General features: G+C 41.4%; 2 protein-coding genes across 3 annotated transcripts; one reads left to right on the forward strand and one right to left on the reverse strand.

Annotated features, from left to right (window-relative positions):
* The first annotated feature begins 673 nt into the window (after positions 1-673).
* zgc:195001 (uncharacterized protein LOC567531 homolog) lies at positions 674-9,995 on the forward strand. Its single transcript, XM_034893464.1, has 5 exons — positions 674-807; positions 6,958-6,984; positions 7,078-7,140; positions 8,241-8,380; positions 9,546-9,995. Exons 1-5 carry the CDS (start codon positions 753-755, stop codon positions 9,954-9,956), a joined length of 696 nt encoding a protein of 231 aa, XP_034749355.1. The 5' UTR covers positions 674-752; the 3' UTR covers positions 9,957-9,995.
* Positions 9,996-12,090: 2,095 nt separating this feature from the next.
* Positions 12,091-15,856, reverse strand: akt1s1 (AKT1 substrate 1 (proline-rich)). Of its 2 annotated transcripts, none has more exons than XM_034893452.1 (6): positions 15,709-15,856; positions 14,440-15,177; positions 14,053-14,329; positions 13,877-13,960; positions 13,622-13,797; positions 12,091-12,477 (listed from the first exon to the last, which is right to left on the reverse strand). In XM_034893452.1, exons 2-6 carry the CDS (start codon positions 14,794-14,796, stop codon positions 12,340-12,342), a joined length of 1,032 nt encoding a protein of 343 aa, XP_034749343.1. In that variant the 5' UTR covers positions 14,797-15,177; positions 15,709-15,856; the 3' UTR covers positions 12,091-12,339. The 2 variants fall into 2 exon arrangements, with proteins under 2 accessions (XP_034749343.1, XP_034749342.1); XM_034893451.1 differs by having other exon boundaries at positions 14,404-15,177.
* Positions 15,857-16,885: the final 1,029 nt, after the last annotated feature.

The raw sequence follows: 16,885 nt of genomic DNA on the forward strand, positions 1-16,885 counted from the left end.
AGCGCTCTGGTGAGTAACCGGTCGCCATCTTAAATACGGACCGATCCCCCATGCACTTTTCATGCAGACAGGGTCCCTTTAAGTTGCGATTTTAAAATCTGTGGCCGTGTTTTTTGGAAGGGGTCTTCCTGTTGCTGAAGTGACAAAAACAAAGCAAAAGTACATGTACTGCACATATGTGAATTCAGTTGCTAAAATGTATTCCAGAAACATAGGCACCCCCACATGGCTGCGAAAATCAACTTTCCCTCAATGACTCAAATTAGTTAGTCATTTCTTCTTTTCTTGTTGATCCTTTTTTATATACTCTAACTGTGACTATCCTATGTCTTTTTTACTGTAACTCCCACCTGCCTATTGGACTGCAGAGAAATTAGCTCTCGGGCTACAATCTGGCATATTTACGTGTACTGCTGTGCTTGTTCATCAATGTGCATTGTCCTGATTGAAGAAATGAATAAAAAATAAAAAATAAACATTTCTAATGAATGTGTTGCTCAGATCTAGGGGCATCAGGCACATGCTCAGCCCATGTGTATGCAGATGAGCATGCATACTTGGGATGTACCGGGTGTCTGCTTGTCTCCAACTATCTGAACCCTAGAAAGGAACTGGAGTGTCATGTGGCAGGACCGACCCCTAGGGTGGCCGTTGCATCCCAGGGTCCCCCAGCCCCCCCCAATAGGATTAAAGAGAGTCCATAAGAAAGAGCCTCCAGAGACGCACAGACACCATCAAGACGTCCCCGTTTGATGCCAATCAGACCCGTGAGCACCAAGGGAATCATGCCTGTGCCCAAGAAAGCAGGTAAGAAACCACTCACCTGAGTCTCTATGGGGACCATTGCATCATGAGAGTAAAAGCCTCACCTGTTTGTCATTTATCACTGAAACTATATTATAATTTGCCTTTGTTAGTACATCACACAAAGTACAACCAAGTTGCACTGATATTTCTTTGCAAATACAGAGGTAAAAATCTATTACACTTTGTTTCGTTTTAAAGAAATACCTTTGTTTGTTTTATTCAGTGATTCAAATATTGCAATTTTGCAATTTGAATCTGAAAAGAATTAGCCTTTGATTGCTCAGCAGCATGTGGCCTCTAAACTTCGCCTTTCGGAGCTTTTTCTCCTTCTCCTTATGACTGAAATGCATTTACAAATGAGAACTATTTGCTCTCTACTAGCAGCATTAACCATTAGGGTTTTCACATTAAAAATCACAATCATCATTTATTTTGTTCTCTATTTTCTCTATTTTCCAAATGTCACACTAAGATTACATCAATAACTACAGGACATAGAGACGTACCACACGGTGGTATTTTAGCCATTTTTACTGTATGGAAAGTGTGTCACCACTCAAGCAGATACAAGTGATTTACTGCTTGTCACAGTGTTTTAGAACATACTTATTACATGTTATATTCTGTATGTTGTTGATTTGATGTTGTTAAGTTACCTCATGCTGACCATCTTTGGAAGTCAACACCAAGCCAAAACCTCTGTCTCACCTTGGATTCTGTCAGTTTTCCCTGGATCATTACTCATGTCAACAAAGTGCATGAATGATCCTCTCGCGGGGTGGTTATGGTTTCTTCTACACTTGCGCCGTCGCCTACCGAGTTCCCGTTAATGTCAAAGCCAGCTGCAATTTCAGAGCTCGTATTTTTGTCCGTCCACTCAACACGACACACCTGTCTCAGCTCTGTCACTACTGCAGGTAGTTTCATCCCTCTCCTGCTTCTTTTGGATATTTCTAATCCACGCTCAGTGTTTCCTATTCCATTAAATCTCCTAACCATTATTGAATAACGTTCATTTAGTGTGACGACTCCGTGCAGAAGCCCACAGGAGAGTTTTATAAATCGCGCCAGGCTCTTTAAGAGGCTTTTCATCTTGAATTCTTCCTTTTGCCAAGAATCCTTCATCTATCGCTCTATCCCTGTGTTTTATTCCCTTCCCATCTCCAAGCTCTCATGTGCGCAGGCCTTCCAGCCAGGGAGTCCTGACAGGAACCAGAGGGATGACCCTGGGCCCATGCCAAATGTGCTCATCTATCCCCCTCCACCTCCTCTCTCTGTCTTTTGATCGTGCTGTCTCAGTGGGATGTTTCGAACCTGATCTGCACAGATAACCGGGGAAGGGAAAAAGTCCAAAATGGGCGTCCAAAACAAACAAAATCCAACACTGACCTTTTGACAGGGTACTGCTGAGCTGTTGACTCCTTCAAACATGTGCTCAGGAGTACAAAACTCATGTTTTGTGTCTTGTCATTGGTGTGAATCCATACAAAAATCCAACCCACCTTCTTCCTTTGGAAATCCAACACAACCCAAGCTCAGTCTTTGACCGTTTTCGCTCAAACTCCAACAGCTTCGTCAGAAAACTTCTTCCAATATTCCCAACTCGTTTCACGGAGTCTGTTGTTTTGGTCCCTCTGTCCTGACATATCTCAATGCCTCTCACCCCACTCTTGCATCCCTGTCCGTCTCTCCCATGTCTCTATTGCTGTGAAGTGATGAATCTTTTTGACTGTTCTGTTTATCTCTGCGGGGCTTTCCTGTTGCTCCCAGAGCTTGCATATCTCCAGTCACCCACCGCGCTCACTGCCAGCCTGTTATCTCACTCCGAGGTTACCCAAGGTGTTCGCTTCATTTCCCTCCAAAAAACATCCTAAAGATTTCAAGATGATATATATGTCTGTCTTCTAATCTATTCTGAACCCAGCACTATTCCACAAGGCTTTGCTTTCATCTCCCCTGCTGTGCTCTTTAATGCACACACTCAGAGAGAAGGAAGGGGGAGAAAGACAAATGAAGTGATCTGTCACCACCGACTTTCTGCTCCACCAATTTCAAAAAGACGACCACATGACCTTCACTCTGCCCCTTTCTGTCCTGCCAAATTTGTCCTCCCCTCCTCACACTCTGTCCATCTGCTGGTCAGAGTGAGCTCCAGTGGACCTGTTTCTGAAGTCTGTGAGGACACGGGGACCATATCCAACTCAAATCTGCTCTGTAATTAGACCCTAAGCCTCAGTAGGGTCCAATTAATAATCCTACATGCCCAGTCAATTATCAAATTGTCTGGTCTCACTGGCTTCAGTCAGGTTATTGTCTTTGACATAATGGTCTCCTGCACAACAGTACTGTGTATATATTTAGATTTTCAATCACAGCACAGTATTTAAGGCTCTAAAGGTGGAGCCAAGGATCTCTCCCTTTAAAGCCAACAGTTTGGAAGTTGGCCCTCTCACAACACATTAGCCACACTTAGGAGAACCACAGGCCAACACAATTCAGGGAAAGCCATGCCACTCCTTCAATCGCATCCGATGACTGCAGATGTTATACCGGACTCCAAGTTTATCCTCCTGGTTGTAATGTTGCTGGCGTCCCCGGAGGGGGGGCCATGCAGGCCGGGGAGGTTATGTTTCCTCAGGCTGCGCCATGTCATGACATAAATATATTAGCACAAGCAGCGCTGTGATCAAAGGCCAGCCGTCGTGTTTGAAAACTGCATTCAGTGCATGGACATCCATATTAATAATCCAATAGCACCATATAAAGGTCACACTTTACATACTGTATGTAAAGACATTAACATAAAGATGTCACATAACACTCAAAAAAACAACAACAAAAAATGCAGAAACACAAAATACAAAATAAAACTGTAAATAGCATGTCACATAAACAAGGTGTTCTGCATGAAGCTGAAGGATGACACATCCAATTTAATATTGAGTAAGTACCTCTACTAAAGTACTGTACATAAGGTACTCAATTGAAACACTTGTACTTCAATGTCATGCTACTTTATACTTCTGCTCCACTTAATTTCAGAGGTAAATATTTTTTTGTACTAGAAAATGGTTACCAGTTACATGCCAAATTCAGACTTTACATATGAAATACATGATCATGCATTGATTAAAATACCCAACAGTGTGTAAAATAGTTAAATCAGCTCAACACCTACTAAAACAGTGAAATGCCGCGTTCACTCATATCACTTGTGTAATTTTACTTTTTACTGTTTTTTACAACACTTATCTAATGCAGGTGAATAGAGAAGGCATGTCCATTAATAGACTTCTAAAGCTTTAAATTTACTGTGATGCATTCAGCGTCAACTGCAAGATATCTTTGGTGTTTTACAAGAACGTAGGAAAAAAGATCGTCCCTCCTTTGTGTTGATCTGTAAAATTATACTTTAATGTCTATTTCTTTATTTTACTTTCTGTTTGGGATATGGTTTTCTGTAGGGGACCAGGTTACTGCCAATTGTCATGTAGTCATTCAGCGATTGGTGTTGCAGGGTTATTAGAGGTCATAGAGCTTTTCAAAGTCCCATCTTCCCATCTGCTCTTCCTGAGAAAAAGCTTTATATAATGGTATTTTGTCCTGATTATCATTTGCTTCCATTCAGCTCAAACTGTAGTTACCAAATCACTAGTCTCACACGGCCAGACATTCCTCCACAGTGCGGCAGAGGAGGGTCTGGCCAAATCCACACAGCATTCTAGAATGGGAGAAAAACGTGATTTATAGGCCTTTCTTTAAACACATCCCAATCGTCTTGGGCTGTCCTAAGCTCTGCACGGAGCCGGGGCAAAATAGCCTCAGGAAGGAATTGGTTTTGGTGGAAATCTTGTAGGTTCAAAAATGATTTTAGTCGTGCGAGAGAAAACTCAGATTGGAGTCTAGCTAGCTGTCTGGATTTATCCTGCAGAGATCTGAGGAGCAGTTGACCATTGTCCTCATAAATCATTCCGGAAAGACATGCATCCGGCTGAATTTTCTGCGGCACCGGAGCAATCTCGGTAGTGGAATGTTGTGGATATAGACTACCAAATCACTGACAAACAAACTGTAAGCAACCATAGTTATAGCTCCATAAACAACCCTGAACCATGTGGTAATCCAGCACTGCGCCAACAAATGGCCCAAACACTGTTTAAACCCCCAAATCTTTATATACATTTAATAGTTCATAAATATATATCAATTCTGTCCAACTGAAGTAGAGAGAAGTGTATAAAATGACAACACCGTAACAAATATTTCCATTTGCTGTAATGTAGCAATGTAGTAACATTTATCTCAATTGAATCAACATATTTCTTCAATGAAACCTCAATGAGTTTGAACATGCTGATACAGAATATGTGTGTCGAATGTTCTTGAACTTAGTAGGAAAATGGTATTTTAACACTGAAGGGAAAACATGTGGGAAACAGTGGAGCCAAATGTTTCAGAAATCAGAATCAGAAACCTATACTTTACATTTTTATATTCTATATTCTTACATGCTATATTTTTATATTTTGTGTCAACACTGTAAATGGGTTGCACTTGTGTATAATGACAATGAAGGCATTCTGTTGTATTCTATTCTACTTTATTGATCCCCAAAGGGAAATTCTGTGTTGCAGTTGCACACATTGCACAAAGGGCAAAAAGGAATATGAATAGAGATAGTGAAATATAGAGAAGTATATAATTATCAGAGTAAAAATGTGAAAGTAAAAGAAATATGAGGAAAAATACGATATTTACATGGTCAAAGTCACACATTAAGATTACAAAGCGTGTTACAACACAGCCACGAGCTATGTGAAAATCCCACTTGAAACGCCCTTATATGGAATCAGAAAAATTGAGGCTGTTCTGTCTAATTTTGACAAAGGACACTTGAAATGTGCTAATGTGGGGATGTAACGGTCTGATATCAAAGTAAGAATGATAAATGTGAGGAACAGTAACTTGAGCATGGATGACTTACGTATGCAGAGAGGGGGAAGGATGACCTGACTGGCCAGAATTGGATAGCAGTTTTCGCCGAATGTCAAAAGACTCATACGCTGAAGGAGGAGCAAACAAACTGAGATCATACACCAGCCCACAACATGACACACATGCCTCCGGTGGTGTGAAGTAACGGCATCATTCTTAGAATGAGACACCCCGCTGTCAGCGGCCATGATGTGTGTCCTCAGATGCGTGCGCTGGCCTCCGGGTTCCTTATGTTGAATCCTACGACCTAAATAAATCAGTGCTGAGCCGACATAGCACACATACGTCTGTATAATCTACTTTATGTTGAGAGGAGCAGTTGTTTTACCTGACAGAAGCCTTATTGATGAAGGGAGAGGCTACAGAGGAAAATGGGAAGGTTTAAAGTAGCTGGCTGCAGTTTCTTTGGTTGATGCCACCCTGAAGAGTGTCGAGATTGAAAAGAACCTGCAAGAAGAGGCCATAAGAAATATTTTATGTATACAGTGATGGAGGAAGTACTCAGATCCTTGAGGACCTACAGAATGTTTTCTTTTCAAACCCACATGAGCTTTATTCTATCGATGTGATCTAGAGTGTGGTCTGGACTTACAACATCTGTAAAGTGTCCTGAAATACCTTCTGCTATAATTTGACACTATAAAAAAATAGAATTGATTTAAAGTGAATTGTTGAATGAATGTACCCATATACTCACAAAATACTCCCTGTGTCATCTATGACATCTTTCCCAATTCATTGTCTATGGAGCAGTTTGAGTTTTAGCACTCTAGGTTTTGGATTTGGAAGAGTTTCCACTGTATTTTGACCATATGAATAACATGTATGAGTTTATGAAATGGGCAAAGTTCCCCTTTAACCCTCTGAACCCTAAGGCCATTTTAACAGATCATTGTCTGTCTGGATTTATTTTATAAAAAAGCTTGTAAAACATCAACCCTGTTGTCTAAAGTTAGTTTTTCAGGACAAACTGGGTTATTAGACTATTTGGGCTGCAGTGAGGTCACTTGAATGTTAAAAATGGTTGTAGGCCTTAAGCCCAGTACTTGTGTAAACGTACTTAGGTACTTTTCACCACTGTACATATACAGTATGTCTTTGTCCTTTATGTTATATTACTGCAGTGAAATAACACACTACCTTTTTCTTTTGCAGGAAGAAAAAACAGCAGTGTTGGGGAAGGTAAACACCTTTAAATGCTGTATTAATTGGGAAGTTATATCATTTATAAAATTAAATAATTCTACTTCTTATCTCTCCCGTCTGTTACCTCAGTGAAGCCCCCCCCATATGAGCCAAATATCCCTGAACCCACCACCAGAGCTGACTTCATGAAATGTGAGGCTTTTTTTATTTTTATTTGGTTAAATGTCTCATGTTTAAGAAAAATAAACCAGTTTTGAGACTAATTAATGCAACACGATATGAATTCAAACTAGAAATGGAGTTGAGTGTGGAGTCTTTTAATATGAAACATACAAACAAAGTTCATTAAAACAATTTCGAAAACAAAACGTTCAATTCAAGTTTAAAGCCACAATTAATAAAAAAGACAATAATACTTGCAAAGATAATAAAACAATTAAAAACAAATCGAGAATTAATGACAATACTGAAATTAAATTCTTTTTTCACACATTTATTTACATTTACTTACTTACTTTTTTCTGTGGCTGTAGTTTTGTTTTATAAAATATTAAGTGCTAGCTGGACAATTTATGGGTTACAATATGATGTTGATGTCGTGAAACATATTCTTTCTTCTTCCTTTTGTGCTAAGTAGAGTATGTCGTGTGTGGACATCGGCCCGGAAGCCTTCGATGATATGTCTTTTGAATATGTATCATGCAATTCCGTGTGGAACAGACCACTTAATGTAAATCATATCATATCATGTCATATCATATCGTATCATACATTTACCAATAACCTTTTGTTTCTTGGGTCATTTAAACATAAATTTAATAAGCCTAGTTAAATTTAAATATATTGTGAAATTCATCTGTTTATAAAATTCACCAGTAAATAACATAACATTAATATCATCTATGATGATCAGATGACAAGCTACAGAAGTGTTTTTTGGACTAAAGATCTTCCATCATAATTATTTGCTTAAACTTCTTAGCTTCCTAGAATAAATCCATTAAGGTAGAATAAGGCAGTCTGTAGGATGATTAGTACAGTGGAGCATTTTGGAGTCCTTTTTTTGTAAATAACAAAGTCGACATGAACACTGTGACACCTGTAACAAAGCAACCGCCACCAATGCTACTCAGTAATCTGTCTATGAAGATAAGGAGACTACTACACTGACTCTATTCCTTTTTTTTACTGGATTCTTCCCATCCTTTCGGCTTTCTACTCTTCAGATCCCATCCTTATGTAAACAATTCCTTCACTTCCAGTCTCCTACTTTCTGCTTGCTTTTCTCCTAGATTGGCTCCCGCTCACTCTGGATGATAAAACTGCACAGAAGCTGTTGTGGATTTCAGAAGGGGGGTCCAAAGTGGCCCGTACGTCAGACGCTGTCTGCCCATATCCCAACAGGCCTGAGAGATACGAACACTCTCCACAGGTAGGCCTGGCCGGCGTAGAAATAAGTTATCTTTCTTGTATGGGAATTTTTTTTCACACAACACAAAACAGCACAACTGAGCTAAACACAATAGACATGCATGCTCTTTTTGCTGTTATTATATACAGAATTGTATGTATGACATCCTCAGTTCAAAAAGTCATTCTTCAAGCATGAGGAGCTCCTTCAGCGCTGGGAGAAGTACTCAGGTCCTTATAGTACCAGTACAATCATGTAAAAATACTCAATAGTAACTACAGCTGTTAAACAAATGAAAATGTATTCTCAATGAATTGAGAATACATTTTCTACATGTATTCTCAATGAGTTGAGAATACATTTTCACTCCTCAATAATCTGTATTACACTGCTATGCAGATATTTGGCATCCCATTACCAGTGGTGGAAGAAGTAAAAAGTACTAATACTACACTGTAAAAAAAAACTCTATTACAAGTAAAAGACCCGCATTGAAATGTCACTCAAGTAAAAGTATTTAAGTATCTTCAGGAAAATGTACTTGAAGTATTAAAAGTAAAAGTACCTAATGTAGAAAACTCCTCACATTTTAGAAACTGGAAACAATCCAAACTGTTGTAACAAGTGTTTATATTGTTAGGTAGTTTAAAGTATAATAAAAACCTCGGGTTTTATAAACTACATTATTTTGGTACCACATTTTGTGTGCAGAAATATGAATTTGTAAAGTAACTAGTAACTAAAGCTGTCAGATTAATGTAGTGGAGTAAAAAGTACTCTAAGAAGTAGAAAGTGGCGTGAAAAGACTCAAGCAAAGTACAAGTACCTCAACATTTGTACTTAAGTACAGTACTTAAACTAATTGAACTAGTAAACTAATAAGTAAACTAATTAATACGGATTAATTCGTCAATTACTTACTTACCTGTAAAATATCTATAAAAAATATATATTATTATAAGATAAATTGATATATTCAATTTGCAAGTCTTTTTTCTGACCAACAGTCTAAAAACTAACTGTATTTAGCTGACTGCCATATTTGGATATGGATGAGGAAAACCAACCCTCCCATTTTAGAAGATGGAACGAGGGAAAGTTCTGCCTGAAACAGAATCGATCAATCATTTCAGCATTTCATGTTGATCAAGTAATCAGCAAATCCACGTGTGTCCCCCTTCTTTAGGTGCTGAGTAAGGAGGCTGTGATGGGCTACCGGGGTTACTGGGAGGTGGACTACGGTGGCTGGGTGGTGGTCGGGGTGGTCTTTGAGAGCGCACCCAGGAAGGGAAACGAAGGGCGCGGACCCTGCGGCCTCGGGGAGAACAGCGGCTCCTGGGGCGTTGGCTGGTCCGGCTCCTGCTACCAAGTCTGGCACAACAGCGAGAACGTGGACATCCAGCTCCCCCTGTCCTCCACTATGGGCATCTACGTGGACCAGCCCGCCGGCATCATCAAGTTCCTCGCCGTGGAGGGAGAGGACAAGAAGGAGGTGCGGCTGATTTACAAGTTCAAAGCAAATACCCAGGAGAAGGTTTTCCCCGGGTTCTGGATCGGCTCAGATTCCTATTGCATTCTTCGGAAAAGGGATCAGTGACAAAGTGGAGGGCTGAGCATGGGTTGGGGGGGTGTCAGGGCGGAAGATGGAGCGCTAATGTTGTTGGGGAACAAGTGTTGGAGTTGTTGTGACACCTTTGTAGACTGTGTTGCATGAAGAAAGCTTATTCATACTATATCCAACGACTGCTAGTTATTTTTATTGGTGTATCTGTTGATTTATTGGATTTAACTCAGACTTTTAGGCGGTCAGTATGTTTTTGTAACACGAAGGACTTTACATACACCAGAGTGCTTGTTTAACTTAAGAGCCTGCATCTTTTTTATTTGCTGAATGTAGTCAATAAATTCAACTAATGTGTAATAACACTGAGGTTGCATTACTGTTGCATTGCTGCATTCAAGGGCTGAGCAGAAAGCTGATCTTCACTTCGGTAGAGTGCTGAGGCCCTCCGGAGGCCTTCGTTATACTACATCCTCAGACTCAAATATCACACAAATACACAAAGTTGTTTTTTTTCCTCTTGGTGTTGCTCCTTTATTTGAAACATACAAGTACTTAACGGAATATGTATCTGTTTTTTTTAAATGTCAGAGATGGACATTTGTTTCTTTTAATTCAACCCATTTCTCTCTCTCACAAACACAGTCACTGTCATTCATTCAGTCATTTCAACAAGATATCTAAAGCAAAAAAAGAAAAGAAAACACTATAACTCAGTATTGATTTACAATCATTCTATCAGTCAGTCATTCATTGGCAAAAGTAAAAGTATAAGTAGGCAGATTGTGAGGAGGTGCTGGTTTCCTCCTCACACTTTGAAAAGCCACAAGCTTCATGTTAAGTCAACCATTTCTGTGGTTTCTACCCCATTAAGGAATAGATTGGTGTGTTTCTTGCGGGGGGGCAACATCAACGATTGGCTTGCGGGTCATCTTAGCCTGTAAACGATGGGAGCATGCAGGGGAAACATCCGTGGTCCTGGGAGATGGCTGGCTCTTGTGCTTCATGCTAAAACGTAACCATGTACTGAGCCAAATGAAGGCAGGGCAATGAGCTATAGCTTAGTGATGGTTAGCTTAGCTTAGCATAAAGACTGGAAGCAAGAGGAAAACAGCTGGCCTGGTTCTCTTCAAAGTTCTGAAATACACTTACCTACACTTTTAAAGCGGACTAAGAAGTAGTATTGCTTTTTTTTTTTAAAGGAGCTACACACTGTTTGTTTGTGTCTAATTTAACTTGTTAAAAGTATGTAACATTGCAAAAGTAGCTAAGTGGTAATAGTAGAAATGGGTGGGGGGAGGGTTGTTCTTGTTATAACCAAATTTGTCCCACATTCCATGAATGCAGCGTGCAGCAGGAGATGCTGGGTGGAGACACGACCGTTTGTCAAGAAAGAGTAACAGCTTAACTTGTTATTTGACATTTCTGCTTGTGTACCAAAACATGATGCAACATGTTAATTGGTGAGCTTTAGAGTTGTTGGCAGGTGTGTTTTTGAGCTTCGGAGAGAGCCAGGATATCTGTTTCCCTCTGCCCCCATCCGACGCTTAGCTAAACTAACCATCTCCCAGGTCGAGCTCCAGACTTCACACACAGACATAAGAGAGTCAAAGGTCAGCCTATTTCTTTTAAGCTAATTGTATACCATGTTCCAGAATAGGGACCAAACCACCACTCTTAGCCATATGTCGTCTAGGGTAGATTAGCATTTAGCTTTAGAGCTACTAAACGTTAAAGTTGATCAAAACAGTGTCTGCTAAGGCATTAGCATGTAGCACAGGAGCCAACGACCCCCCCAGGTACAGATGGCTGCTCCCCAAGTTCTCATCACTTCTTGGTAATTTTACCAAAGGGCAAAACCTCTGAACCTTTTATCAGCAGCACGAAAGGCGCGCAGCAATTAGCCGCGACAGTTTGACTCCTACACACCCGGTTTTAGTGTCCTTGTTGGTCAGTACAGTAGGGCACTATATATATATATATACACACACACACACACACACACACACACACACACACACACACACACACACACACACACACACACACACACACACACACACACACACACACACACACACACACACACACACTGAGGTCCAAATCTAACGTAGTGTTCTGTGATGTGTAGTAGCTGGTATTGTGACAATGTGAAGTGACAAGGTGTGTGTGTGTGTGTGTGTGGTGGTGGGGGGGGGGGGTATAATGTTGAAAATGTTAGTGTTCATAACAACTTCTGTTTTCTCCTCAAAGCATTCGTTTCCGTTAGTGAGAAATAAATGGCGGTACTAGCTTTGACACCGTTTCACATACTGCACGCCACATCTGCCAGCCAGTCCAGCTCTCCTTTCATCATGACAACCTTCATCTCTCCCTCTATCCCTTTCTCCTACTCTCCACTCGACTCACTCTCTTTCTCTCAGTGCTTGAGGGAGAAGTCCCCCGTGTTGAGACGGGGCCGAGGCAGGGCCCCAAACATTTCCGTCCCATCATTGGCTCCGGGGACCAGCAGGGCCTTCATACTGGCAGCGATGTGCTCCAGGTCAGCGCAGCCCACCTGAAGACACAGACACACAGGGGCCGTATGTTAGCAGGAGGGAAAACACAAGCCCTGGCAGAGATACATCCAAGCACTTTTATATACAAGGTGTAATCTGGACAAACATGGAAAGTGATGCCAACTTCCTGTGGACTTGTTTTTTGTTCTCTAAGAAAATGTTGTTTGACATTCTGAAAAGTTATTTGTAAAATATTTGCCCGGCACGACCTCACACAATTGTCACACACACTTAAAAAGGTCACATGAACCGATGGAGCCGCTGCGGTCATTAGTTGGCACGTCAGAATACTGAGACCTGAATAGTTCCTTTGTCTCCAGACAGCATGCAATATGTCAACTGCCATCCAGAAACAACAATAACTCACTTAAATATCAAATCTTATCTTCTTTTTTCTAATTTTCACAAAGTCTGCTTTTATATTTAAATCAGGCTGATGGAAACTGGTTATACAGTATTTTATACATTTTTTCAGTGTTCTGATTGGTCAATAGTCAGGCTGTTAACTTCTTAAGTTACACTGCTCCAGAGTAGGTCAGCCACGCAGAATAGGTTACCATGGTGTTCTACAACCATTTAAAGCAAGGCAGCTTCCTGCTATCTGAAAACTTAAGTACATTTACGGGGGGGGGCTTTCCATGGGCAGCCCCCCACTCTGACATCTCTCTATTTAGTGCATGTATGGATACTGACCATGTGTGTCTAATTCAGGACTGTGTGTTATAACAACACAGTGTAAATTGTAATGTATTACTATTATTAATAAATAAAACAAATCAGCGTAAAACATCAGAAAAAAATTAAATAAATTACATATCAACAACAGAGGACAAATTACAGATGATCCCAGCTAATGACAACAGGTTGGATTTTTAAACTGTTTGGATGATGAGGTGAGAGCAGATGAGTCCCGGGTCTGGCCAAAAGCACTTCTCCTAAATGGAACAGTGCAGTTATCTATGGAGCAGGCTGGGGTTGAGCTGTTTGAGTTCTTTTTCTATATATTCCTGTAAAGGAGAGGGAGCTAGACCATGAAGGAATTTAAAAACTAATATACTAACTTGAGTTGACCCCAAAGACAGCTGGCTAACCCACAGATCTCCAAGAACACATCTGTCCTATTGTACAGTTATGTGTGCTCACCCGCTCTCCACTGTTGCTGTCTTGAGCTCGGTTCCCTCTGCAGCCCCACACGGGCACAGATACGGGTAGCGAGCGGGCCAGGGCCATGGGGTGGGAGTGGGCGTAACGAGCCGAGTACGCAGCCTGGCCCATAGCCATGCCACGCGTCGGCGGAGGAGCGTCCTCGCTCAAAGAGCCTAGGACAGGTAGAAACAATCCATGTGGATGGTGCGCTAATGTGGATGAGTGCTCTCATGTGACATAGCAAACTCTTACCATCAGTACTCTCCTCCTCCCCGTCGGACTCAAAGAACGGCTCGCAGTCCCGAGACAGAGAGTCCTCGTCCATGGAGAACACACCTGAGGCACAAAGACGATAAATATTCTGAATGACTGGATTGCACATCAAAGCATTTAGATCCACAGGTTAACTCGCGTCGCCCCTCCCTCACCAGCACTTTCATTCCCATAGGGTCTCCTCTCATCCATGTCCTCCTCCTCTTCCTCGTCCTCACACTCTTCTTCCAAGTCCTCAATCCCAGACCTCTGTCTGTCCTGCTCGGCCTCCAGTGCACTCTTCTCCCGTTCCCTCTCCCCGTTGCCGTTCGGCCCGCCGCCCTGCCCGATCACAGCTCCTGAGCTGTAGATTGACGGGTAGCTTTGGGAATACAGTCTGCTATTGGGACTGACTCCGCCCACTCCGCCCACCCCGCCGTCTCCTGTAAAGCTCTGGAACAACAACAAAATCCACCATGTTATGGATGTGGACATTTTGAATGCGTATCATGAGAATGAGCACTCACTCCCCTGTTTGTGGGGTCAGAGGTCAGGTCACCCACCAGCTTGGTTCTTCCCTCTCCCCCCGCCTGGCGTGTGTGCTTTTGGGCTGTTAGCATGGTCATGGAGTGCAGCACGCCGATGTCATCCATGTAGCGACGCGCCGATTCGGCCAGAAACCCTTGGCCCCATACGCTGTAGGAGAAATCACACTCCTTTGGAAAGGCACTGCTGCTCTCCGGTTTCCTCATCCCGTCTCCGCCTCCAGCCGAGGACCGGAACTTCTTACACGCCGTTAGGATGGCCAGGTCGCAGCCAGATGTTTGGCAATACTTTTCAGCGGCAGAAAGTAGCTCCAGCCAGCTCTCTTTGTGGTTGTCTGGGATCTCAGGGTCGGACGACTTGGCGATGGAGGCCATAATGGTGCAAAGTAGTGTTTACAGCGTTCTAATATGGACTGACCTGATGAGAGAACTGAGTAATGCTGATGAATGATGGGTTTTGAGGTTTAGACTTTTAAGAAGCGTTGTTGAATTTGGGGGGGGTTACCAAACTTAATACAATATTAACAGGTAACTTTTGTAGCTGCGGTGTACCTGAATTTGTTGAAAAATTCTCTTTATGCGCGTTTCCTCTGTCCTGCTGGTGTTAGTTTTAGCACTGGTGAAGATACAGGGTAAAATAATGATCCATCGGGTGGAGAGGCACTGGGTGACTTTAAGATATGATACGCTGAGCCCTGTCCTGACACACTGGAGAGCCAGGGGAGAGAAGAGATGTTTCCAAGTTGCTGGTGATACCTGTACAACATTAAAAAGCAAAAAAAGAAATCAAAGTTAGCTTGAAAATGGCACTACATATTACTTATTGTAAATGGGTGGAATATTTATGAGTTGAGAGACATTGCAAATGTAAATATGTGCAGATAGACACCGAAAAACCACCTACTTAAAAGGATCTATCAGGATTGTTACTTAATCTTCACCACCTCCCTCAGCTGCTTGACACCAATCTCTGCTAAATAATGCTACCACAGCTAACGTCCCTGTAACGTCAGCTAGCTGCTGTAGCTTTAGAATGACTCCGCTCCCTATTGATCCCCTTTACTGCCATCTTTGCAGTCGTTTCTGTCTCGTCTCTAACTGCCTTCTACGGACTTCCCTGCGCGGTTACTGTCGCTACTGCAGCTGTTGTGTGTTCATCTTGTTGTTTATTCTGTTGTGTGCAACCTCCTTGCGATGGAACCACATTTCACCTCCATTTTTCAGGCTTTAGCTGGAGCCGAGACGCGCAAGTATAAATTACAGAAACGAGGAAAGACGTTCACCTACCTTTCCAGTTTCTTTCTTCCACGTTGCCAGATGTTTATCAATCCTAAACTTTATTTCTTTCTGGTCAAAACATAATCTACATTCTCCCACGGTTTCTCTCCCCTAGCTAAACTCGACACAGTAGCAAGCTGGCGAGGATTAATAACGACACGTTTCCGGTTAGGAATTTCAAAACTAAAAGCGTGTCCATAAATGCGTTTGTGTGCTGCAAGAAGTACGTCTCCACAGTGTTTGTGGAGTAACACAAAGTGTAGGGCAAAGCTATAATTAAAGGAAAGTGTAACATTAAAGTGAGGATTATGTGGCAGTTAGTTGACTATTAATTAATATGTGTTTTGTGTCTGAAGCGACAGTTGATGATGATACACGTTCTGTTGTCATCAGGCATCTACAGAACATTAGGTCTGTAATTTCAATGTAATGTCTGATTTATTTTCTAAAAACGTTCCAAAAGAATTCTTGAAAGAATTAGTGATACTTTTTTGCAATAATGTGAGCAGGGATCAACTATTGTATTCCAGGTGGAGTTTAGTCAGCTGAATATGCAAAAGTAGTAAGAAAATCCTGTATTCCATTTAGTTAGAACCAAATGTATTAAATAGTTGTATTATTTGAATTGAATTTAATTTAATTGAATTGAATTGAACCGAATTGTATTGAATTGACTTTTAATTTGAAAGTAAATTACATCTATTCTTATCCAGTTGTGTTTTAACTAGCTCAAACTTGACGCAGCTCTGACGTCACCTGTTACTGACTTCCAATCGGACGCACGTCGTACACGTATCTGAGCTCCATGGACGAGCTCTCTCACTCGTCTTCTCTGGTTTCTTTAACTGTACGTCCCCACCTACTTCTGCACACCAATCATGATCATATGTATGAGCCCACCTCCTCACAAGTCATGTAAGAATGGTATCAATAGTAATTTTAATAATACTAGCCGGCCTATCTATATTAATTGTATACACTTTGTTTTTAAACAATTTGAGTAATTAATTCCAAAAATACTGCCCTGCAATAATACCGGGAATGCTCTTTCAAAATCAAGTTTTTCACTAATTCTATTCCAGTAGTAATAAAACTTCATGCAAGACCCCTCTGACATAGCTATGTTCAAAAAAATATAAATCCAGTGGTAGCCTAGATGATTTCCCAACGTCATGTAGCTCGCTGT

Source organism: Etheostoma cragini, chromosome 15, assembly GCF_013103735.1.
Source record: "Etheostoma cragini isolate CJK2018 chromosome 15, CSU_Ecrag_1.0, whole genome shotgun sequence".
NCBI lineage: Eukaryota > Metazoa > Chordata > Actinopteri > Perciformes > Percidae > Etheostoma > Etheostoma cragini.

What these genes read in the sequence shown, in the direction of transcription:
- zgc:195001 (XM_034893464.1), top strand. Translation starts at nt 753, where the DNA reads ATGCCAATCAGACCCGTGAGCACCAAGGGAATCATGCCTGTGCCCAAG. An exon ending in GCCTGTGCCCAAGAAAGCAG is followed by an intron (nt 808 to 6,957) that starts GTAAGAAACCAC and finishes TTTCTTTTGCAG; the next exon opens with GAAGAAAAAACAGCAGTGTT. An exon ending in AAACAGCAGTGTTGGGGAAG is followed by an intron (nt 6,985 to 7,077) that starts GTAAACACCTTT and finishes CTGTTACCTCAG; the next exon opens with TGAAGCCCCCCCCATATGAG.
- akt1s1 (XM_034893451.1), bottom strand. Translation starts at nt 14,796, where the DNA reads ATGGCCTCCATCGCCAAGTCGTCCGACCCTGAGATCCCAGACAACCAC. An exon ending in CTGACCCCACAAACAGGGGA is followed by an intron (nt 14,330 to 14,403) that starts GTGAGTGCTCAT and finishes TTGTTGTTCCAG; the next exon opens with AGCTTTACAGGAGACGGCGG. An exon ending in CTATGGGAATGAAAGTGCTG is followed by an intron (nt 13,961 to 14,052) that starts GTGAGGGAGGGG and finishes TTTGTGCCTCAG; the next exon opens with GTGTGTTCTCCATGGACGAG.